The sequence below is a fragment of the Silurus meridionalis genome, chromosome 3, assembly GCF_014805685.1.
Source record: "Silurus meridionalis isolate SWU-2019-XX chromosome 3, ASM1480568v1, whole genome shotgun sequence".
Taxonomy (NCBI): domain Eukaryota; kingdom Metazoa; phylum Chordata; class Actinopteri; order Siluriformes; family Siluridae; genus Silurus; species Silurus meridionalis.
In genome coordinates this window covers 28,310,556-28,333,093 of record NC_060886.1, presented here as the reverse complement: position 1 = coordinate 28,333,093, position 22,538 = coordinate 28,310,556, and the positions used below count along the sequence as shown (strand labels likewise).

Genomic DNA, 22,538 nt, shown 5'->3' with positions numbered 1-22,538 from the left:
ATCTTAAACTTACTAAAGTTCGTATTTTAAAGTAATGAGAAAAACCTTATCAAAACAAATTTTTACAGTGTAGCCGAGCTAACGACAATTAGTGATGGGAGATCGGATTATCTTAGCGATTCGGTTCTATGAATCTCGTTCATCAAAATGAACGAATCTTTTTGGAATCATTTAATATATTTCATATCTTTAATCATCTTTATAGCATCTATGGGAGTCACATGATAGAAGAACAAACGACTCTGGCTCGACGAGTAGAGAAGTAAACTAATCAATTCTTTTTCCTTTACATAACTTTTGGAGATTTTGCGATTTTTTGCTTATGCGTGTGAACGAATCACTCTGAGACTACTCGTTCTTCTGAGTCAAATTAAAGACTCGTTCAAAATGAGCATATCGTTCATGAACAACTCGTCGCTAATAACGTTATTTGTTTTAAACAAGTGCCCGAAGTACAATTACTGTATACAAAGCAAAACTGGTGACTGTTTTCTTTTTTTTCTTTTTTTATGTTTCTAGGTTTTGTATAAATAGAAATAGTGAGGTGGTAGCCTAAGGTTGTGGTCCCAGTTTGGTGTTTGGTGTGAAAGAAACTGACTGGCCTGCCCAGAGTCCTGACCTCAACCTGATAGAACATCTTTGGGATGAATTTCACCGGAGACTGCAATCCAGGCCTTCTCATCCAACATCAGTGTCTGACCTCACAAATGTGCTTCTGGAAGAACAGTCAAAAAATTCCCATTAACACACTCCTAAACTTTGTGGAAAGCCTTCCCAGAAGAGTTGAAGCTGTTCTAGCTGCAAAGGGTGGGCCAACATTATATTAAACCCTATGGATTAAGAATCTGATGTTACTGAAGTTCATTTGCATGAACTTGAGTAACCCTAACCCTAGATCTTCCAATTACTAGTTCCCACTCCTCATGATTCTCATGCCACTCCTGTTCCACCCCAGAAATAGTTTCTAGACCCGCCCCTGGCGGCCATGTTGGTTTTGACAACACGTGCTAAACACGTGGAGGTTTTTTATTAAACTGGTGGCGGTATTTGTTTTATCCAGCGGTTGAGAAATCCTGCATTGTATTCAGCCCTTGAGAGGAACACACCAGGTGGCGCTCTCCTTACACAATCCATACACAGGAAGCAAGAACACACCTGAAACGCGACTTCAATGCAATTCCCGCCCCCTCTGCACTGCGATTGGCTAGTGCTCCGGATTGACACTATGTCCGCCATGTTGGCCACGTGACCCACTAGCCAATCAGGATGCAGAAAGAGGGAGCGAGAGCGTCGGTGTTTGGAATGCGGATGAAGAACATGAAGCAGAATAGACGCTGATCGAAGTGAGCGATTTTAATCAGATCGATCCCAAGTTGCAAATATCGCAGATGTGCCAGATGTTTGACTACGTTTAGATAATCCTCAGGTAACCAGGTTGTTCCAGGTCTTCAGAGTTAGTCGAACATGAAGCTTTTTGGAGTGTTTATTTCAGCTCTGATGGTCTTCTGGACTTCATCTGGTAAGTTCTTGCACTTTGATCAGCATCATAATTATCAATGTCCCAATTATATGATCATATCTGCGGAGTTTGCTTCGAACATACACACACACACACACACACACACACACACACACACACACACAATAACACGCGCGCGCACCCACGCACGCACGCACGCAGATCTAGGGCTTCACTTAAATCCTAAATATTTTGTTCCAGCATTAGATCCTTACATGCATGACACCTTCACATTACACACACACACACACACACACACACACACACACACACACACACACACACATATGGAAGGGGACATGTTCAACCAGCACCTATGGATATGAAGTTTTTCAAAGTTTTTTTTCCAAAATGTTTCTCATATATGGCAAATATAAGTTGCTATGGTTCCTCTGTTTCATGACGTCATAATATTTATAAATCAATGGTAAACATAACTCTGTAATCTGTTTAACTAATGCAGGTAAGTTCTGGTTCAGTGAATCTTAAAGTACTAGGAAATCCCTAAGGAATCAATCTGTCTGCATGAGGAAGACGTGATCTAATCTACATCAGTAAACAGTTTAGAACCTAAACCATGATTGACCTATAATGGAAATTTGGTGTCACCCAGATGAGCATAGGTTCCATTATGAATCGGGTTCCTTAAAAGGTTTTTTTCAAACCATCTCCTTGCCACGATAATCTCTGTCTTGAGCATTAGGGATTAATATAAGGACTATGTATGGCATTAATTGGACATAACATACTGACAAACCAGATACTCCATTTGAGTAAAATAAATAAATAAATAAATGCATGATTTTATGTTGCATAATATAGCATCGAGGTGCTCGAACGTTTTGTTCCGAAAGGCCAAATATTTTACTTCTTTTAGGGCAAGAAATAAGTGTTAGTGTTACCATTACATCATTATATTTGATTGCCGGGTTGCCAAAGTTACTCTTGTTTGTAATGTTGTCATATTTAAATAGAATATAAAACTCTGGTTCAGCTATACGACAATACTCTAAACAATACTGTAGATACAATACTATAGAGTTGTAACTAGCTGGAACTATTGGCAAAAATCCATTCAGATAGTTTTTCCGGGTTGCGCTATACAGTACGATAGCAGCCTCTAGAGGCGAATCACTGACACGACGTGCTGTTTATAGGAAGTGTCCTGTTTTTAACAAATACATTTTGTATGCAACTCTTTTTTTTTATATACATTTTGAGTGTTACTATTTATATATTTGCATTTTAATGTAATATGACAATTAAATGCATTTTATGGTTTTAGTTTTCACAGATATTATTGTATGCAATTTCAGCAATAGAAAATAGAATAGAATAGAAAATGGGGGGGGAGAGAAAATAAAAAATTCAATAGAAAAGATCCGTTTTGGAAAAAATTATGACCAGCTTCAGATCCAGCATTGTAAAAGTCTATAGTACAATAAATGTGATTGTTCTTAAACCAGAGCTTTAAATTCTTAAAATATTATAACATTGCAACTTGGCAAATTCTAATATAATGTTGTAATGGTATAAAGTAACTTTTAATTCCTGCCCACGTTCATCAATGAAGTTTTGAAGATTTTTGGCCTTTTGTTCGATTCAACTCGATTTGTTTATACAGAGTAAATAAATTTTTTTTTAATATAAATTTTCATTCGTACTGGAAATTATTCTTTATGTCAATCCCTAAATGTACGAGCAAGAGGTTACTGTGGTGAGGAGATGACCTGAAACGAAACCTTGTGAGGAACCAGATTCCTAAGGGAACCTATGATCATGTCCATTATAGTTCCATCATTATTAAAGATATCAGTTGTATACATATATACAGAGTTCTTTACTTGATTCCTGAGGGAAATAGTTATGTCCCAGCATCAGGCAGTTCTAGACCATCATAATGGGAAAGGTCTCAGTTTAAATGAACCATGAGCGTACATTAAGGTTCTTGAAATCACCCAACCCTAATCAAACACACCTACATGAGCTAACCATAGTCTTTAAGGTTCACCAGAAAATTACAGGCAGGTGAGTTTGGAAGTTGGGGAGATACATTTAGAAGAACCCTGTCATAGAAAATGCTTCCTTGCTTTAAAAAAAAAAAAAAAAAATCAAATATAGTTGAGACCACAGTGTTAAATTGCTCCATAAGATCAGGTCTTAAGATACCAGAGATTACTGTAGATGGTTCAGCTTGGGAATCTTTGAGATGGATTCTGGAGGTTTCTTTCGTTTAACATTACCCTCTTCAAACAACAAACCAAATTTATTACTATATAACTTGCTGAACTTGCAGTCAGCAGTTTTATCAAACGTAAATATTGCACAAGAATCCTACGCACTGAGGTCTGCAATTAAGGAAATTATGCAAATCACCAGTAAAAGCCTTTTGACATTTTTTTACACAAGGTTCTTTCACAAACAAGCCTTTGTTGTCCAAAAAAAAAGCTATTTTCCTGTGGTGTCTTTACAAAGATGCAGCTCTACCTCTGCCATGTAAATTTATATTCTATGTATATATATCTATATCTATATATAATCTATATATCTATATATAAGACATAACTCAAGAAATGCTACTCTAATACAGAAAACAGGATAAATCTGGAAAACATGCGTTTAAATGAAAAAAAAAGTATTAGTGTGGACGTGTAAATGTTTTTGTTAATGACTTTAATACTGTTTTGTAGTTTTTTGGTAAATTGTACATGAACAATTCTTCTGTTTTTGTAGGATTGAAAGTATACATCAGAGATCGTATCATATTTAAATAGAATTTCAAGCTCTGGTTCAGCTATACGACAATAGTCTATACAATACTGTAGATTCATTACTATAGAGTTGTAACTAGCTGAAACCATTGGCAAAAATCCATTCAGATAGTTTTTCCGGGTTGCACTATACAGTATGATAGCAGCCTCTAGAGGCGATGATTGTTGGAATAGACGGCATGTCATAGTTGGAATTTGAAGTCGTTGTTTCGAATGTTAAAAGTGGTCGGACTATGTTACAATTGTGTAGGAACCCTGTGTGTAAAATGCGTCTAAGATCAGAATAACTTTTGAGGTCGAAGGTGTACATGAGCTTGATTGCTATTTCTAGACATCCAGTTAGACAATAGTATCACTAGACTTTTAATCAAATCATACACTTGATTTGCATTGAAAGCTAATCCTATTTCCATTCTGGTATAAAATGTCAGCTGAAAGTGTCCTGGGGTTTTTTTTGTTTAATTTTACACCGATGCCCTTTGTGTATTATGACACTTTATTACACTGTAATTAGCTAAAACACTAGAGGAAGCTTTTCTTGATTTGACTAATAATACAGTAGGTGGGTTGAAGGTGTTGAATTCTCCTAGAATTTCACCGTCTTCAGCATTAGCACTGTTTAGTCTTCAGCACCGTTTCGTCTCGGTAATAAAATGCGTATTCTCGTAGTTCACTGTGCACTCGGATGCACTGTGCGTCAGAATCGAGCAGCCTGCTGAACCCACCACAAACTGCGATTGTGTAACTCGAAATCACGAGGTGAACAAACATGTCTCGATGCCGGAAACTTCTCCCTCACAAGTTTTTTATTTGTTTTTTTTCAACATGAAGTTTCCGGGTATTACTCACAATGCTCAGAGGCTCGAAAGTAACACAATGCTTAGTTTCCGCTTGTTGACTGTTTGTTTATTTGCCAGGATTTGAGTTTTTTTTTCCCCTCAAAGCTACATTTCTACACAAACCACAGTCCTGATGTGTGTATTGGAATCAACTTTTTAGTATTTTATACAGTGTAGCTGCATTACCTGTTTTTTTTTTTTATGGTTAGAAAATAATAAAAATAATAATAATAATTTAAGAAAATAATTAAACATTTCGATACCTTTTGAACAGATCGGCCTCCAATTGACATGCATTTGTTTAAAGTGTTTTTATTAACATAGTTAAATGGAAGTTAAGTGGACATGAAATGAGAAAGTTATGCTGAAAGGAATTTACATGAATGCCAGGGTAGGATGTGAAAACGATTAGCATTTTTATAGCAGTGTGTGTGTGTTGGCATGCTATTTTGGCCACGATTTGGTCAACTGGGACAAATGTAGGAAATCGTACAAAGATTCCTAGAAGCCGAAAGTCTTTGATCGCTGGTTCGACGTGTTCAGCAGTCGCGACAATTCTTTTCCTTTTCTCCAACACTTTTCTGCTTTTCTTTTCCTACGATCACCGTCAAACCCGAGAACCAATAGGAGCGCCGAACCCCGTGCGACTTTAAATCACCTCAGGAAAAATGTCAAAATGAGTCATACAGCAAGAAGGGAAACAAATTGAGTAATGAAGAGCAACTGCAATTATTTTGTACTCAAGTCTGGAATCAACATCAATATGCAGCATCCACCCAAAAATTACATGTGCCTATTTGCACAATAAACCTTGTGTCTACTCGATACGTAGCTGTTGATCAATTTACCCACATTTCGATTTTCATTTGAAGTTTTATCGGAAACAATCTGACCATAGACGCATGCTCATGGATTTCATGTATGTGGTTTTTATTTTTTATTTTTTCTCCCCAAGATGTAGCACTTGAACGTTTTTTTCTCTAAATGATCACGTCTCTAATTACAAACTTTAAGGTGCATTATGTATTTTTTTTTTTCCAGTTTTTGCAATCTAGGGTACCTACAATTTATATAACGTGTAGAAAAATCGTGTCCATTAGAGACACACTTGGACAGTGAATGTGTAGAAGAACGTTTTTGTGGACAGTCCAACTTAAAAACGTTTGGCCTAAATAGAAGAACGTATGTAATATAGAGACCAGGAGAGAAAATGTTAGAAGTTTGCCTCACCCCACAATCAAACAAGCAGGTGCAAGGGTAAGTTTTGTGGTTGTTTTTGGAAAACCGGAAAAGCGAACGGAATCCTGAACCAACATGGTTGCCAGTCCATACTTTGCATACCATACCATGCAATTTCGTCTGGAACCCGACTTCACCATACAACAAGACAATGTACCGAGGAATATGTCTATCTTTGGTAACGTTATTTAGAGAGCGAACGGTCATCTGAAAAAATGTTATTTCAGCTGAATGTTTTCGGAGAAACGAACCGTCTGGATGGATTTTTTCAATGAAGATTTTTTTGTTTGTTCAAAGTCAATTTTACCAATAATCATACCGTTACATGAAAACTCCATAATTGCTATTCCTGTATTATTATTAACTGTAAATATTTCTGTTTGTGTCCACAGTGTGTGGTGCATTAAGAGCCCCCCATAATGTCACCATTCAGACACTCAACATGAACTACGTGCTGAAATGGGCCTGGGATCCGGAGCAGGCACCAAAAGGCAACGTTACCTTCACGACGCAGTATATGGCGTAAGACGATATCTGCACACTGCATCTGATGAATAGCACTTTTGTCTTTTGGATTGTCATATGCTGTTTGTTTGTACTTCCTGTAAACCTCAGACAGGGTTGGTTGCATTTTTTGCATCAGAGCTCTGAGCCCGAGGCCACGATATGATATTAACCTCGGATATAAAATGTTAACGTTATTATTTAGTTCCCTCAAAGGCTAAATTTTGTTCCAGCTTAATAGCATAGACATGTATAACAGCATTGCAGAATTTTAGTGTTACAATGTGGCAGTGTTACAGTATTCAGTGTTACAGTATTCAGTGTTAAGTATTTCAGTGTATCAGTGTTACAGCATTACAGTGTCTGTGTTACAGTAGTCCAGCATATCAATGTTACAGCATTACAATGTCAGTGTCACAGTATTCCAGTGTATCAGTGTTACAGCATTACTGTGTCAGTGTTACAGTATTCCAGCGTACCAGTGTTACAGCATTACGGTGTCTATGTTACAGTATTTCAGCGTTTAAGTGTTACAGAATTACGGTGTCAGTGTTACAGTATTCCAGCACATCGGTGTTACAGTATTATGGTTTCAGTGTTACAGTATTTCAGCACATCAGTGTTAGTGTTACAGCTTTACAGTGTCTTAGAGAGTAACAGCGGTATAGGTTTAGTGTTACAGCGTTAAAGTGTTAGTGTAACAGCATTACAGTGTTACATCATTGCAGCTTTGCAACTTTGCACTGTTTGAGTGTTGTAGCATCAGTGTTACAGCATTGCAACTTACAATAAGGAGGAACAAAATTTTGCCCTCCAGAAACTGAATTAAAGGTCAATATTATATGTGTTACAGTGTAACCACAACATAGCTCAGGCCGATATCTGCACGCTGCAGCTGATGAATAGCCCGTATGTCTTTCTGATTGTCATATGCTGTTTGCTTATACTGTTAAAAGTGTTTCCTTTGTTGCATTTTTGCATCCATGATCTGATACCGAGGCCGCGATTTGAAACCACAAGATTGTTATTTAGTTCCCCTTAAGGGCTACAACTCATGATAAGAAACACAACCAGATCGCGTAAGCCTGTTACTCTAAATAGCATAATAGTCATTTATTATAGCATTGCATCTTCACAGTGATGCAGCATTACAGTGTTGCAGCGTTGAAGCCTTGCAGTGTTGAAGAGTTACAGTGTTAGAATTTCTGCATTGCAGCTTCACAGTGTTACAGTGTTGTGTTGCAGTTTTTGTGCTACATTGTTGCAGCTTGAGGGGTTACAGTGTTAGTGTTTCAGCATTGCAGCTTCACAGTGTTACAGTGTTGCAGTGATGCAGTGGAGAAGCGTTACAGGATTAGTGTTACAGCATTAGTGTTACAGCATTACTGGGTTAAATATTAGTGTTACTGTGTTGGAGGGTTGTAGCTTTACAGTGTTATAGCAATAGAGTACAGTGTTAGTGCATTGCAGCTTTACAGTATTTAGTGTTAGAGTGGTTTAGTGTTACAGATTTCGTACAGCATCCGGGTTCAGTTTATTCTTTATTGGTATCCCTGTTATAACACATTTTTTTGCTAATTTCTTTTGGCTGATGTGTTTGGACGATTTTCTTTTTTTATTTCTCCCCTTCGTCTCATAAAATGTAACAATTAATAAGATGTGATGCAGAAACTCGCTTAAATTAAACATTTCTTGAATATCACAAGCCTCTAATCAGTGCACTTGTTAGCAGCTGGTTAAAGGCTCGCTAACAAAGTTCCTATAAGTTACTTATTCTTTCTGCAAATTTTTTCTCATTCTTTTTTTAAAAGTATCATCAAATGAAATACATATGTTAAATTTAGCTACAAATGATAAGAAGCCTGGGACACACCAAGCTTAGCGAATTAATGAACAAGAAAAACACAGAAAACAAGAAAAAAAAAAAGCAAAACAGCGGAAAATCTGCAATGTTAGTAATGAAATTAGATTTATTTATATTAATCATAAATATTTAAAAAACATTTGTTTATATATTCACAGTTCTATATCTTTCGGTATTTCTGATTGGATGCTGAATACACACTACTGCCACCTAATGGCAAAGGAGACAGATGCGCCTGGCTAATAGTCTTCTCCTTTGCTAAGCTAGCATAAAGCTCGTACTGTACCTAGCCATCATTTCCTGAATGAATGTTTCTGAATAAAATGTTTCCTTCTGATCGCAGGAAGTTTAAGAAGAAAAAGCCCAAGAGCAGGCAGGACTGGAGGTCAGTGTGCGACTCGTCCCCCGACTACTCCTGCGATTTTTCCTCGGCAGAGCTGCATTACCTGGGCATGTGGCTGCTGCGCGTGAGGTCTCAAATCGGCTCGGATGTCTCACCTTGGGTCATCCTGGATTTCTGTCCTGATAGAGACGGTAAGATTTTTATTCGAAATTCTGTCAGAGAGACAAATAGTAGGCTTCAGTAGAAAAAGCTTTTTTTTCTTCCCCCGCTTATTACCTCAGATGTTCTTCAAAAACAGGATTATAAATATACAGTACTGCAGCCTACATCCAGAAATCATCCCCATATCCAACCTACCTTCAGAGTTCCTTCAGAAACGGTGCGCAAGTGCACCTAGAAGTGTTGATGCTGCTTTGTAAGCAAAGGGTAGTCCCACTTAATATAGATTGGTGCGTCGGTAATAATGGTCTGTGGGGAAACGCAGTCCTCCGTGTGTAGTTAAATCGACGAAAACAAAGCAAATAATTTCCCTCGGTGCTTTTTTGTATTCGAGTTACTCAAGGAATCATTTCAGCCGTAGTCATAAGCTGACATGCATGCAAAATAATACAGTTAAAAAGTGACTGATTTAATTGTTATTATAATTTTGTTGCTCAGTAAAACTCGTATCGGTCGACCTCTAATATAGCTGTAACATTTTCCTATAAATTGTTTGGATCTTTTTATTTAAACACCTTCGAATCGTGGAATTTTCAGGATTTCTATCTTTCAGAAACGTCTTTTTCAGGCAGCTGTAGCTGAGCAGGCGATGTTTGTGTTTCGGGTGTTTTCATACTTATTGTGGGATTTCAAAATTTGCTCACATCTCAGCTTTTGTCGTCATGCCTCGTTTTGTGGTCACATTGTTTAGGTTTGTTGTCACGCTCGAGGTTTTGTTGTCATGTCACGGGGTTTCGTTCTCTCTCACGCTTTCCTCACCTTTTTGTCAAACCTCTGCAGCTGTGATCGGGCCTCCGTCCTCTGTGAACATCACCCCTGTTGATGGATTGCTGCAGGTTGACATTTTGGACCCTCGGTCCTACACAAATGGCTCCATGAGAGAACTGCTGCCCAATATGTACTACTTTATACAGTACTGGAAAAGGGGCTCCTTAATGCAGGTGTGTATATGTACACACACACACACACACATGTATATATAAAACAATTTAAAATAAAATGCCTGCATGGTTTAATAATAATATCAAATAAAAAGAAATTGTTAACAAATTGAATATCTAAAAAATAATATAGAATAAATTGAATGAATGCAATATTGCACATTTTTATTTTATTTTGATTAAATTAAGTATTTGATTAGATCAGCACAAATTAAATGGATTAAATAAATAGAAAAATCTAATTTAATTGTTCACATTTGTAAGACCCTGGCTGGGTAATACAGATGTGTATATAACTCTACCTTAACTGTTCTACTTATTCCAGCATACTTTCCATCTTTCAATTATTCACTGCCTCGATATGCGGAAATGTCAGGATTTTCTCCTTTAAATTTTTTTTTTAATATATATATTCCTGGCATTTTTATGTTTTTAAGTTTAATAATAAAAAATATGTGAATAAAATAAAGTGTGACAAATGCGAGGCAGAGACAAACTTCCGGTCTGCCACGTAATACGTTCATGTATTGCTACGCATTTAAAAAATAAAATCTAAAACCCTGTACGTCCGTTAGGGGCCACCACTCTGATCATCCATACTACTCGGTTCTCTACATCTGCCTCTTTTAAACCAGCTACCTGCATGTCTTCACTCACCTCATCCATAAACCTTCTCCTTGGCCTTCCTCTTTTCTCCTTCCTGGTGGCTCCATCCTCAGCATTCTCCTACCGATATACTCCATGTCCCTTCTCTGCACATGTCTAAACCATATCAATTTTGCCACCCTTACCTTGTCTCCAAACGTCTCTCATGCGCTGTCTGTCTAATAAACTAGTTTCTAATCCTGTCCATCCTCGTCACTCCCAACATCTTCAGCTCTGCTACCTCCAGCTCCACCTCCTGTCTTTTACTCAATGCCACTGTCTCTAAACCATACAACATCTCAGGTCTCACCACAGTCCTATAAACTTTCCCTTTCACTCTTACAGATACTCTTCTATCACAAATCACTCCTGCTAACACTCTTCTTCACCCACTCCACCCTGCCTGCACTCTTCTCTTCACTTCTCTAACACACTCTCCATTACTTTGCACTGTTGACCCCAAGTACCTAAACTCCTCCAACTTCTCCACCTCTTCTCCCTGCAACCGCACCCCTCCACTGCCCTCCCTCTCATTCACACACATGTACTCTGTCTCACTCCTACTGACTTTCATTCCCCTTCTCTCCAGCACATACCTCCACCTCTCCAGGCTCTTCTCAACCTGCTCCCTACACTCACCACAAATCATAATATCCGCATAACATCCGCAAACATCATAGTCCACGGAGACTCCTGTCTGACCCCGTCCTTCAACCTGTTTATCACCAATGCAAACAGGAAAGGGCTCAGAGCCGATCCTTGATGTAGTTCCACATGAAAGAGAGAGCAAGGACATGTATGAGGACAGTGTGATGTCAGACTGCTGTCACACTGTCCTCATACATGTCCTTGCTCTCTCTTTCATCTACTATCAAAAGTCATGCGTGAACAGGACACTAAAAGGAGATGGCGCTCACGATCCAAATGTATTTTTTTTTCCTCTCTCTGTGTCTTTTCATGCTTTCACTTCTCAAATCGAATAAAAATAAAATCCACCCTGCCCCACATTCTGACCACAAACTACAAAACACACACATCTGCACAACCTTGATGTTTTTCTGTCTTCTTTTTTTTTTGTCTTTCCATGATGCATGTTTTATCTTTACAAAGTGCTTAGATAAAAAAAAAAAATCCTACAGAAAACAATAAATAAAGCGTAAAAAAATTATAATAAAAGTGGACAGCAGTTCTGTACAAAACAGAAACGTCTGGTTAATGAGAGAGGCTGCATCAGCACTCTGTACTGGGTAGTAAGCAGAAAGGCATGGCTTAATGCATAACCAACCATCGAGACAATATATGATTTCACTTTTGTCAGCTGAGAACAGGAATCAGACACCATAATAGGCACCAGAACTTGGCAACTGAAAGTCAAATCTTTGGATTCTACTAAGGTACACAGAGAATGTCTCAGACTTCACAGCCACAAGTTTTAAATCTATTTTCGAATTTGGAAATTTCAGGATGCAGTAGAACGGTATTTGCAGCATGGAAGCGATCGCCGGAAATTTTTTAGGATGACTCAATGATGTCAACATGAGCCAAAATCTCAAAGGAATTTTCCTAACAATTCACGGAAGCCGTGCTATGCTGATTAAATTAGTTTTGAAAGAGAAAGAACGTCCTCCTAATGTTCCAAATATAGTGTACATGATATGTAGTGTTGCTAATATGATCATAACAGACAATTGACCTCATTTTTTTTTTTACCAGTTCAGCAGGCTGAGCTGGATTGTGCTTTCGATTTTGAACAACCTCATTCTACTGAGTCCATCAGTTGTATAATGCTTGTTCCCTTTTAAAATTCTTTACACCTGTTTTTTTCCGAATTATAGATTCTTTTCTCGCAAATTTCGACTTTATTTCTCGCAAATTCCGACTTTATTTCTCGCAAATTCCGACTTTATTCGCAAATTCCTACTTAATTTCTCGCATATTCCTACTTAATTTCTCGCATATTCCTACTTAATTTCTTGCAAATTCCGACTTTATTTCTTGAGATTCTGACTTTTTTCTTGCAATTCCAAATTTATTTTCCTTGCAATTCTGACTTTTTTTTTTCTTCCAATTTCAATTTTTTTCTTCCAATTCCGACTTTATTTCTTTCAGTTCTTACATATTTTTGCACAATTCTGACTTTCTCTTGCCATTCTATTTTTCCCAATCAAACTAAATTCAGTATTAAAGAGGCGAAATTAAAACCTTTAACGCAACACGACGCAAAATTTCGTTTGGTGTCCTGATGATTTATGTAATTTAAAACACAATAATCACTTTAAAACATTTACAAGAATAATTTGTCTTAATGCTCTATGTTGAGTTTGGTTTGACTAATAATAAACATACGTTTGCATAAGGCATCCGTATTTGTCCATGCCCATGTTGATTAGAGTATTAAAAAAGTTAAGGTACATTTAGAACAAATACAAATATGCAATTTAGTTTTGATTAATCACAAGTTAACTCGTGATGATCGTGTGATTAATCACGATCAAATATTTAAATCGAATGACAGCCCCAAATAATAAATAAGGGATTGTTATTCAAAGTCGACTGATTGACGTGAATTTTACCAATACCAATATCTAGGTTGGATTGTGCTTGCTAATACCCTAATAATCATCTTAGAAAATGTAAAAAAAATTATAAAAACGCAAACATAACACTCGATTTAAAATAGTAAATAGTTCTAAATGAAATAAATATGAATATATGAATTATATCAATAAATATTAACGAAAAATTGAAGACGTGCATTCAAACTAAAACAAAACGTAACACTCCAAATAAATGATGAAGTGATTCGCCTCTAGAAGCCGCTCTCGTACTATTTAACGCAACCCGGAAAAACTATCGCTATGAATTTTTGCCGATATTTCAGGATTAATTTGCAAAACCGATGAATCATTCGACCCCTAATTGTCATGGTAATGACCAGGATTACGTTTTTTTTTAGTTTTGTTTTTTAGATTGACAGAAACCCCTTTCAAACAGATTCTGAATCGGATTCTCTGTAAGAAGGGCAGCGCTGGCCATGTTTTCATCTACATTTTTTTTTCTCCCTCTCTCATTCTTTCTCATTTCACAACAGCCTAATAATGTAACAAGTGCCAATAATGTGGTGATTCTGCCTGAGCTGGAGAACTGGACCTGGTATTGTGTAAGAGTGAAGTCTGTGGATGACTATTACAAGAAGATCAGTGATTTCAGCCCCACCTACTGCACTCAGACAGATGGTAAGTTTACAACAAGCGAAGAAAACAGAAATGGTTTAAAAAATAAAAACATTTCAAGGGAAAAAAATAAAAAATTCACCAAATATTAAAATTTTTTCATTATATATATATTATATATATTTTTTATATATATTTGGGTTATTCTGCTCTTAAAGAATACAGACTCGGGTTCTAAATCTGACGACATTAAAAAGAGCTTAAAAAATTGTGGCGTTTAAACATTTTAGAAAGCTCTTATAAAAGGTTTGTTTGTTGTATGGACAGGTTTGCTTTTCCATTGCACTTTCGCAAACAAACAAAAAAGGCAAATACAACTTATCTGAGTGGCGTGCAGGCCTGCCCGCAAAAGCTCAAAGTTCATTCATCGGTCAGAGATATGGCAAAATAAAAAGAGGAAGTACGTGTAGACGTCACAAAATGATCAGAACCAGCAAATGATGTGTACCTACTGTATGTGGCACTTGTTGTTAGGGTTGAAAGATTTCAGTAATTTTTAAGACCGGAAACTTTTCGTGGAATAAACTGGGAATTTACAACATTGCAGATAAAAAAATAAATCTTGCAGGATAATCTAAACAACCAGATTTAATGCAATTTGAGTTGAATTTTGACACATTTCTGGACCTTGACCTATCACATGCACACAGCACATTTACCCGAGGCCTACTGAGGCCACGCCCCTACAACACACAATAATAATAATAATAATCCTGCACACAACATAAAAAAAATTCCATCTTGGCGATTATTTACATAAATTACAAACAAAATACAACATTATACTAACAATTAAAGTAAAAAAATTTATCTGTATCAGTCTGTATGCATGTCAGTTTATGACCAAACAAAAAGTTTGTTTGTATATGAAACAGTTTATATAAATTCATTAAAATTTCTATATAATTCCCATAAATTCCTGAAAAAAATTTCCCAAATTCTTCGTTTTTAGGACATTTTCCGGAAATTTTCCACCATTTTGCAAACCTACTTCAATACCCCAAATACACAACACCTTAAAAATGTGATACTTAGACCTAAACCTAAACAATAATAGAAATAATAATATAATTATAATCATACACATGAGAAAGGACCTTTACAGCTGATTTTCCAATGAAGGGTCAAATCTCAAACTCGATTGAGGGCTGAAAATAAATTATATTATCATTAACGTCCTCATGGTTCCACTCATTTATGGTCATAATATTTTGGACTCTGAACTCTGGGGGAAAAAAAATCAGCTTTGCTTCTCACGCCCAAACTAATATTTTACACAATAGAGTGCCAGAGTATTGCCTAATTAATATAAAGCTTAAAGTAACTTTTTATTAATCTCTAATAAAAGAATAATAATCAACTTTAACACAAGTAACCTGCTTATAATAAGCATTGTGATATTTTTCCCCCTGGTCCTTGGTACGATAGTAGGGTCCTGTGTATTAAGTGACTTATCAGCATTCGAGTTTTCGCATCGACTTGCCGATTCTGAATCATCTCGCGAGTTTCTGTGGGACCCAAGATGCAGTGAAGCCTCCCACACACACACACACACACAGTCATATAGCTGGAACCTGGGAGTGTCAGAGTTGTGATTTGCATGGATGCTCCTCCTGCTTCATGCCGACGTGCTACCTCTTGCGCAACAAGACGTGTCGTCTATTTATGGACGTGATTCGTTTTTTTCCACCCATGAAACTTGCATACTAGTACATTTTTATTTTTTTAAAGATAATCCCGTAGTGTCTGCCTGTATTAAAAATAACACCAAACAAATAAGGAGAGGAAACCTGACTAATACGGGATTAATGACTTTGTTTGCGATGTCTTGGAAAGCATTGGAAAGTGAATGGAGAAGTCTCTGTGTTAGTAGTTTTCTTGCTTATTAGGGGGTAATTTACATTTTCTTTACATCGGATTTGCAAAAAATAAATGTCCAGGTGTGTCCCTTTACGACAAAACAACAAGACAAGACTTTTAACCATGGACTTTTGAACCTTTATTGATATTGGTTCATTTTTTAGTGAGGTCCAGTGTCAGCAAGGTCCTGCACCAGTAAGGTTAATTGCCAGCAAGGTTCATTTTCATTGAGGTCCATTGCCAACAAGGTTCTAAACCAATAAGATCTAGAGCCAGTGAGATTGCCAGCAGGGTCCTGCACCAGTAAGCTCCATTGCCAGTAAGGTCCAGAGCCAGTAAGGTTCATTGCCTGCAAGGTCTAGCACCGGCAAGATCCATTGCCCATAAAGCCCATTGCCAGTAGGGTTCACTGGCACCAAGGCCCAGCGCCAGTAAGGTCCAGTGTCAGTAGGGTCCATTGCCAAGGGAGATCCATTGCTTGTTTTATCCAGCACCAGTAAGATCCATTGCCAGTATGGTTCATTGCCGGCAAGATCACTGACAAAGCCAGTGAGATCCATTGCCAGCAAGATCCATTGCCAGCAGGGTCCTTTGCCAGTAAGATCCAGAGCCAGTAAGGTTCATTGCCTGCAAGGTCTAGCACCGGCAAGATCCATTGCCCATAAAGCCCATTGCCAGTAGGGCTTACTGGCACCAAGGCCCAACACCAGTAAGGTCCATGGCCAATATGGTTCATTGCCGGCAAGATCACTGACAAAGGTCCATTGGGCGGTAAGGTCCATGTAATGGTGCTGTTGGACACATGATGCATTTTGTGTTTTCTTGTCATTTCTTTAAACAATTGATATTTGTGTTAAAGGTCAGACCCCATACTGGCAGATTTTCCTGATCTTCCTGTTCTCACTGGTGCTGAGTTTCGGCGCGATTCTGTTGCTCTTCAGATACGTCTCTGAAGTGGTAAAGGTCATCAGGAGCACCTTTTACTCCACGGTCCCACGGCCTGCACTCATCCAAGGGGTACAGAACCTTTTTTTTTTTTTTTTTTTTTTAAATGGCCAGTAATGTACCAAGGGCGGCACGACGGCAAAGAAAAGAGAGAGAAAACGTGTCCTTGTACACGAACGCAACACGTAAAGTCTAAACATATCATGCAAGGAGGTTTCATTTTTGTTTAAAAAGGTCATTTTAAAGCCAAATCCAAATTTTGGTTGATGATAAACTCGAGGAATAAACATCTATTTTTATGCCGAAATGGTTACTATATTAGAAAATAAAAATATACAAAAAATATATATTATTTTATATATTTTTTTTTGCATTTTTAGTTTTTGTATATAAATTTTGTATTTTTTTATTTTTTTTAACTATAAAAAAAATTCTGCCGTTTTAATGTATTTTGTCATTTTCCCATCCGCAGTTCCTGAGTGACATGCCCCGCTTATTATACGCCGATCCAGAGACGGAGATCTGCTTTGACAGGGTGGATCTTCTAACCCCTGAGCCTGAGGCCATCAAGGTCGACGAGATCATCCTGGAGGTTCACCTGCCACCCGAGACCTCGCAGCAAAGTGACAGGACGCACAGCCGACACAGCAGCGGCGACTCGGGGGTTTATTCCAACGAAGGATCGAGACAGAACGATCTCGGAGATGGGAAGATGGACAAACTGGTAAAGAAGATAGCTCGAGTCAACGAGCTGGACGAAGGCGTGCAAGACATGCGCGTGTAATCGGGTCGACAAGGGGAACGGTTTTGAACCTTTAGTGCCTCGTCTCGGTTTTCGTCCTTTCCGCCTGCTTCATGCGGAGACTTCGAAAGACTCGTGACAGGGTTCCTATGCATTTTGAGAAAAGTATGGAATCTTATTTAAGGAATTTCCATGGAGAAAAAAAAAAAAGAACACAGCGTTTTGAAAAATACTCCATACTATTGCCCTATTCGCTTTTTCTAAAATATAAAATTAAGAATTTGTAAAAAATATTTTTTTACCTAAAAAAAAAAATTAATAAAATTGTAACAGCGCACGTTATACAGTAGTTAAAATTATAGGGTTTTGGGTTTTTAACTTTGGAATTTTTATAAAAATTTTTCCTATCCATTCTTTTCCATTTGAGTCTGGAAAAGTACAGAATTTAGAAAAATGTGTAGGAGCCCTGTTGTTAGGAGGGAAGGAGGGAATGAGCCGATCTTTCTGCAAGACTAGATATGTCGGAAAATAAATGAAGTCGTCGTTAAAGACGCTTATGCCGCCTTAGGCGTGACTTTCCACACCCTTAGGACTGATGTTCAAAAGATTAGCACTTTATCGCTTTTTCTCACGTCTGCTTTCTCATCATTTACTCATGTTACTCTTTCACCCCATTACTGCTGATGGGAATTGCTGAAAATGGAACTGCTGAAGGACATGGCATTAAAAGAGCCGAGCGCTGCATAAAAACGGATCGAGCTGCTGGAGCCATGATGTCAGAGACTGTGTTGAAAATCCTTTCACTTTCAGCGACACATTGTGATTTTTATGTTTCTCGTATTTTGTAGCTTTGTTTAGTCATTGTATTGAACTCGTATCACTCATTTTAATACGATTCTTATAGAATCTGATCTTATTAACATCATATTACAATATTCGGATATTCTTTACTTCTGTTTGAAAGGTGAACTAAATTTACCAGAAGGCACCTCAGTGTGTGTGTGTGTGTGTGTGTGTGTGTGTGTGTGTGTGTGTGTGTGTGTGTGTGTGTGTGTGTGTGTGTGTGTGTGGGTAGATAGATGGATGGATGGATGGATGGATGGATGGTCTGAGTTACGATGATTCGACTTACCATCTCCATAGTCCTTACAATCACCAGACTCCTGGATAGGCTCGGTTATGTCTATCCAGGGGGGGGGTTTGTTAAAACTTAAAGGCCATGATGAAATTGTCACTTTGTGGCTTGGACATGGTCCACAAGCTATGAAAAGGCACTAGCTCTGTGGTTAAGATGTTGGACTTCCGATTGGACGTCCCGAGATCCTTAGCAATGCCGTTAACCCTCAACTGCTCAGCTGTATAAATGAGATAGTGTGAGTCTCTTTGGTTAATGGCGTCTGTTTAAATGAACAAATGGAAATGTGAATTTAGCTGCAATAAATCTTGTGTTACCTCTGTCCTTGTCATCTTTATACATTTACTACCATCAAGATTTCTCACCAAGAGCTGGTGTACTGATGATGGAAGAGTACGACCGCTGCATCGAGTGTCAAAACTTGATCAACTGAAGCAACCCCAGATCATAACAATGCCCACACAGGCTTTTACTTTATGAACTAGGTATAAAGAATCTCTCTCTCTCTCGCTTGCTCACATATATTTATTTTCATGACTATGAAAATTGTAGAGTCACACTGAAGGCATCAAGGGCTATTTGACCAAGAAGGAGAGTGATGGGGTGCTGCGCCAGATGACCTGGCCTCCACAGTCACCGGACCTGAACCCAATCGAGATGGTTTAGGGGTGAGCTGGACCGCAGAGTGAAGGCAAAAGGGCCAACAAGTGCCAAGCATCTCTCGGGGAACTCCTTCAAGACTGTTGGAAGACCATTTTAGGTGACTACCTCTTGAAGCTCATCAAGAGAATGCCAAGAGTGTGCAAAGCAGTAATCAAAGCAAAAGGTGGCTACTTTAAAGAACCTAGAATATGACATTTTTCAGTTTCACACTTTTTTGTTATGTATATAATTCCATATATAATTCCACATGTGTTCATTCATAGTTTTGATGCCTTCAGTGTGAATCTACAATTTTCATAGTCATGAAAATAAAGAAAACTCTTTGAATGAGAAGGTGTGTCCAAACTTTTGGTCTGTACTGGATATGTGTGTGTGTATATATACTGTATATATATATATATATATATATATATATATATATATATATATATATATATATATATATATATTGTAATTTGTAGGCCATGGAAAAAAACGTGTGGCTTGGACATTGCAGTTTACATGTTTTGAGAGGAAGATCTTGCTGAGCTCTGATCTCATCCCTACTTAACACTTTTGGGATGAATGTGAACGCTGACTGCACCCCAGGTCTCCTCACCTACATCAGTACCTGCCTTTCATAACACCCTTGTGGCTGATGAACACACTCCAAAATCTAGTGGAACATCTTCCTAGAAGAGTGGAGGAAACTATAAGAACAAACTGGGACTAAGTGTGGAATGCAATGAAAATCACATACTGTACTTATAACCAGGTGACCCAATACTTTTGGAAATATAGTGTAGATGTAAAAAAAAACCTAATATAAAGGTGATTTTGCCTTGACATTGTTTTTGCTCATTCATTTAATTCACTCAGTTAATCAGCTCCTTCTACTGTACCATTCTGTAGAATCATAAACATCAGTGCATTTGAATTGCCATATTCAAACACTCATAAAACATTTTTCTTTTTAGGTTTGCGCATTCATTCATTAAGTCTTATTTACAGTCTCCACGTCTATTAGTGTACAATTATTAAGAAAAGTAATGGCAAAATCACTCCAAACATCAGTTCATTTTCAGATGAATAATTGCCAGATTTTATAATCTGACATATATAATGATTTTTATAATGATTTTATAATCCTCAGTGCGACAATATGGTGGCGATTATACACTGTACATTATACACTGTATATACACATGTACAGATTATACACTGTACATTATACACTGTATATACACATGTACAGATTATACACTGTACATTATACACTGTATATACACTGTACATTATACACTGTATATACACATGTACAGATTATACACTGTACATTATACACTGTATATACATGTACAGATTATACACTGTACATTATACACTGTATATACACTGTACATTATACACTGTATATACACATGTACAGATTATACACTGTACATTATACACTGTATATACACTGTACATTATACACTGTATATACATGTACAGATTATACACTGTACATTATACACTGTATATACACATGTACAGATTATACACTGTACATTATACACTGTATATACACTGTACATTATACACTGTATATACACATGTACAGATTATACACTGTACATTATACACTGTATATACACATGTACAGATTATACACTGTACATTATACATGTACAGATTATACACTGTACATTATACACTGTATATACACTGTACATTATACACTGTATATACACATGTACAGATTATACACTGTACATTATACACTGTATATACACATGTACAGATTATACACTGTACATTATACACTGTATATACACTGTACATTATACACTGTATATACACATGTACAGATTATACACTGTACATTATACACTGTATATACACTGTACATTATACACTGTATATACACATGTACAGATTATACACTGTACATTATACACTGTATACACTGTACATTATACACTGTATATACACTGTACATTATACACTGTACATTATACACTGTATATACACATGTACAGATTATACACTGTACATTATACACTGTATATACACATGTACAGATTATACACTGTACATTATACACTGTATACACTGTACATTATACACTGTATATACACATGTACAGATTATACACTGTACATTATACACTGTATATACACTGTACATTATACACTGTATATACACTGTACATTATACACTGTATATACACTGTACATTATACACTGTATATACGCGTACAGATTATACACTGTACATTATACACTGTATATACACTGTACATTATACACTGTACATTATACACTGTATATACACATGTACAGATTATACACTGTACATTATACACTGTATATACACTGTACATTATACACTGTACATTATACACTGTACAGATTATACACTGTACAGATTATACACTGTACATTATACACTGTATATACACCGTACATTATACACTGTATATACACATGTACAGATTATACACTGTACATTATACACTGTATATACACCGTACATTATACACTGTATACACATGTACAGATTATACACTGTACATTATACACTGTATATACACAGATTATACACTGTACATTATACACTGTATATACACATGTACAGATTATACACTGTACATTATACACTGTATATACACTGTACATTATACACTGTATATACACATGTACAGATTATACACTGTACATTATACACTGTATATACACATGTACAGATTATACACTGTACATTATACATGTACAGATTATACACTGTACATTATACACTGTATATACACCGTACATTATACACTGTATATACACATGTACAGATTATACACTGTACATTATACACTGTATATACACATGTACAGATTATACACTGTACATTATACACTGTATATACACATGTACAGATTATACACTGTACATTATACACTGTATATACACTGTACATTATACACTGTATATACATGTACAGATTATACACTGTACATTATACACTGTATACACATGTACAGATTATACACTGTACATTATACACTGTATATACACATGTACAGATTATACACTGTACATTATACACTGTATATACACCGTACATT

The 22,538-nt window shown here is 36.8% G+C and overlaps 1 protein-coding gene across 1 annotated transcript; it reads left to right on the top strand.

The window, feature by feature from the left end:
• Window positions 1–1,260: 1,260 nt before the first annotated feature.
• LOC124382916 (interferon alpha/beta receptor 1a-like) lies at window positions 1,261–19,121 on the top strand. Its single transcript, XM_046845257.1, has 7 exons — window positions 1,261–1,519; window positions 6,761–6,890; window positions 9,080–9,270; window positions 10,079–10,239; window positions 13,976–14,120; window positions 16,837–16,994; window positions 17,395–19,121. The coding sequence occupies exons 1-7, from the start codon at window positions 1,465–1,467 to the stop codon at window positions 17,704–17,706; spliced, it is 1,152 nt and encodes a 383-aa protein (XP_046701213.1). The 5' UTR covers window positions 1,261–1,464; the 3' UTR covers window positions 17,707–19,121.
• Window positions 19,122–22,538: the final 3,417 nt, after the last annotated feature.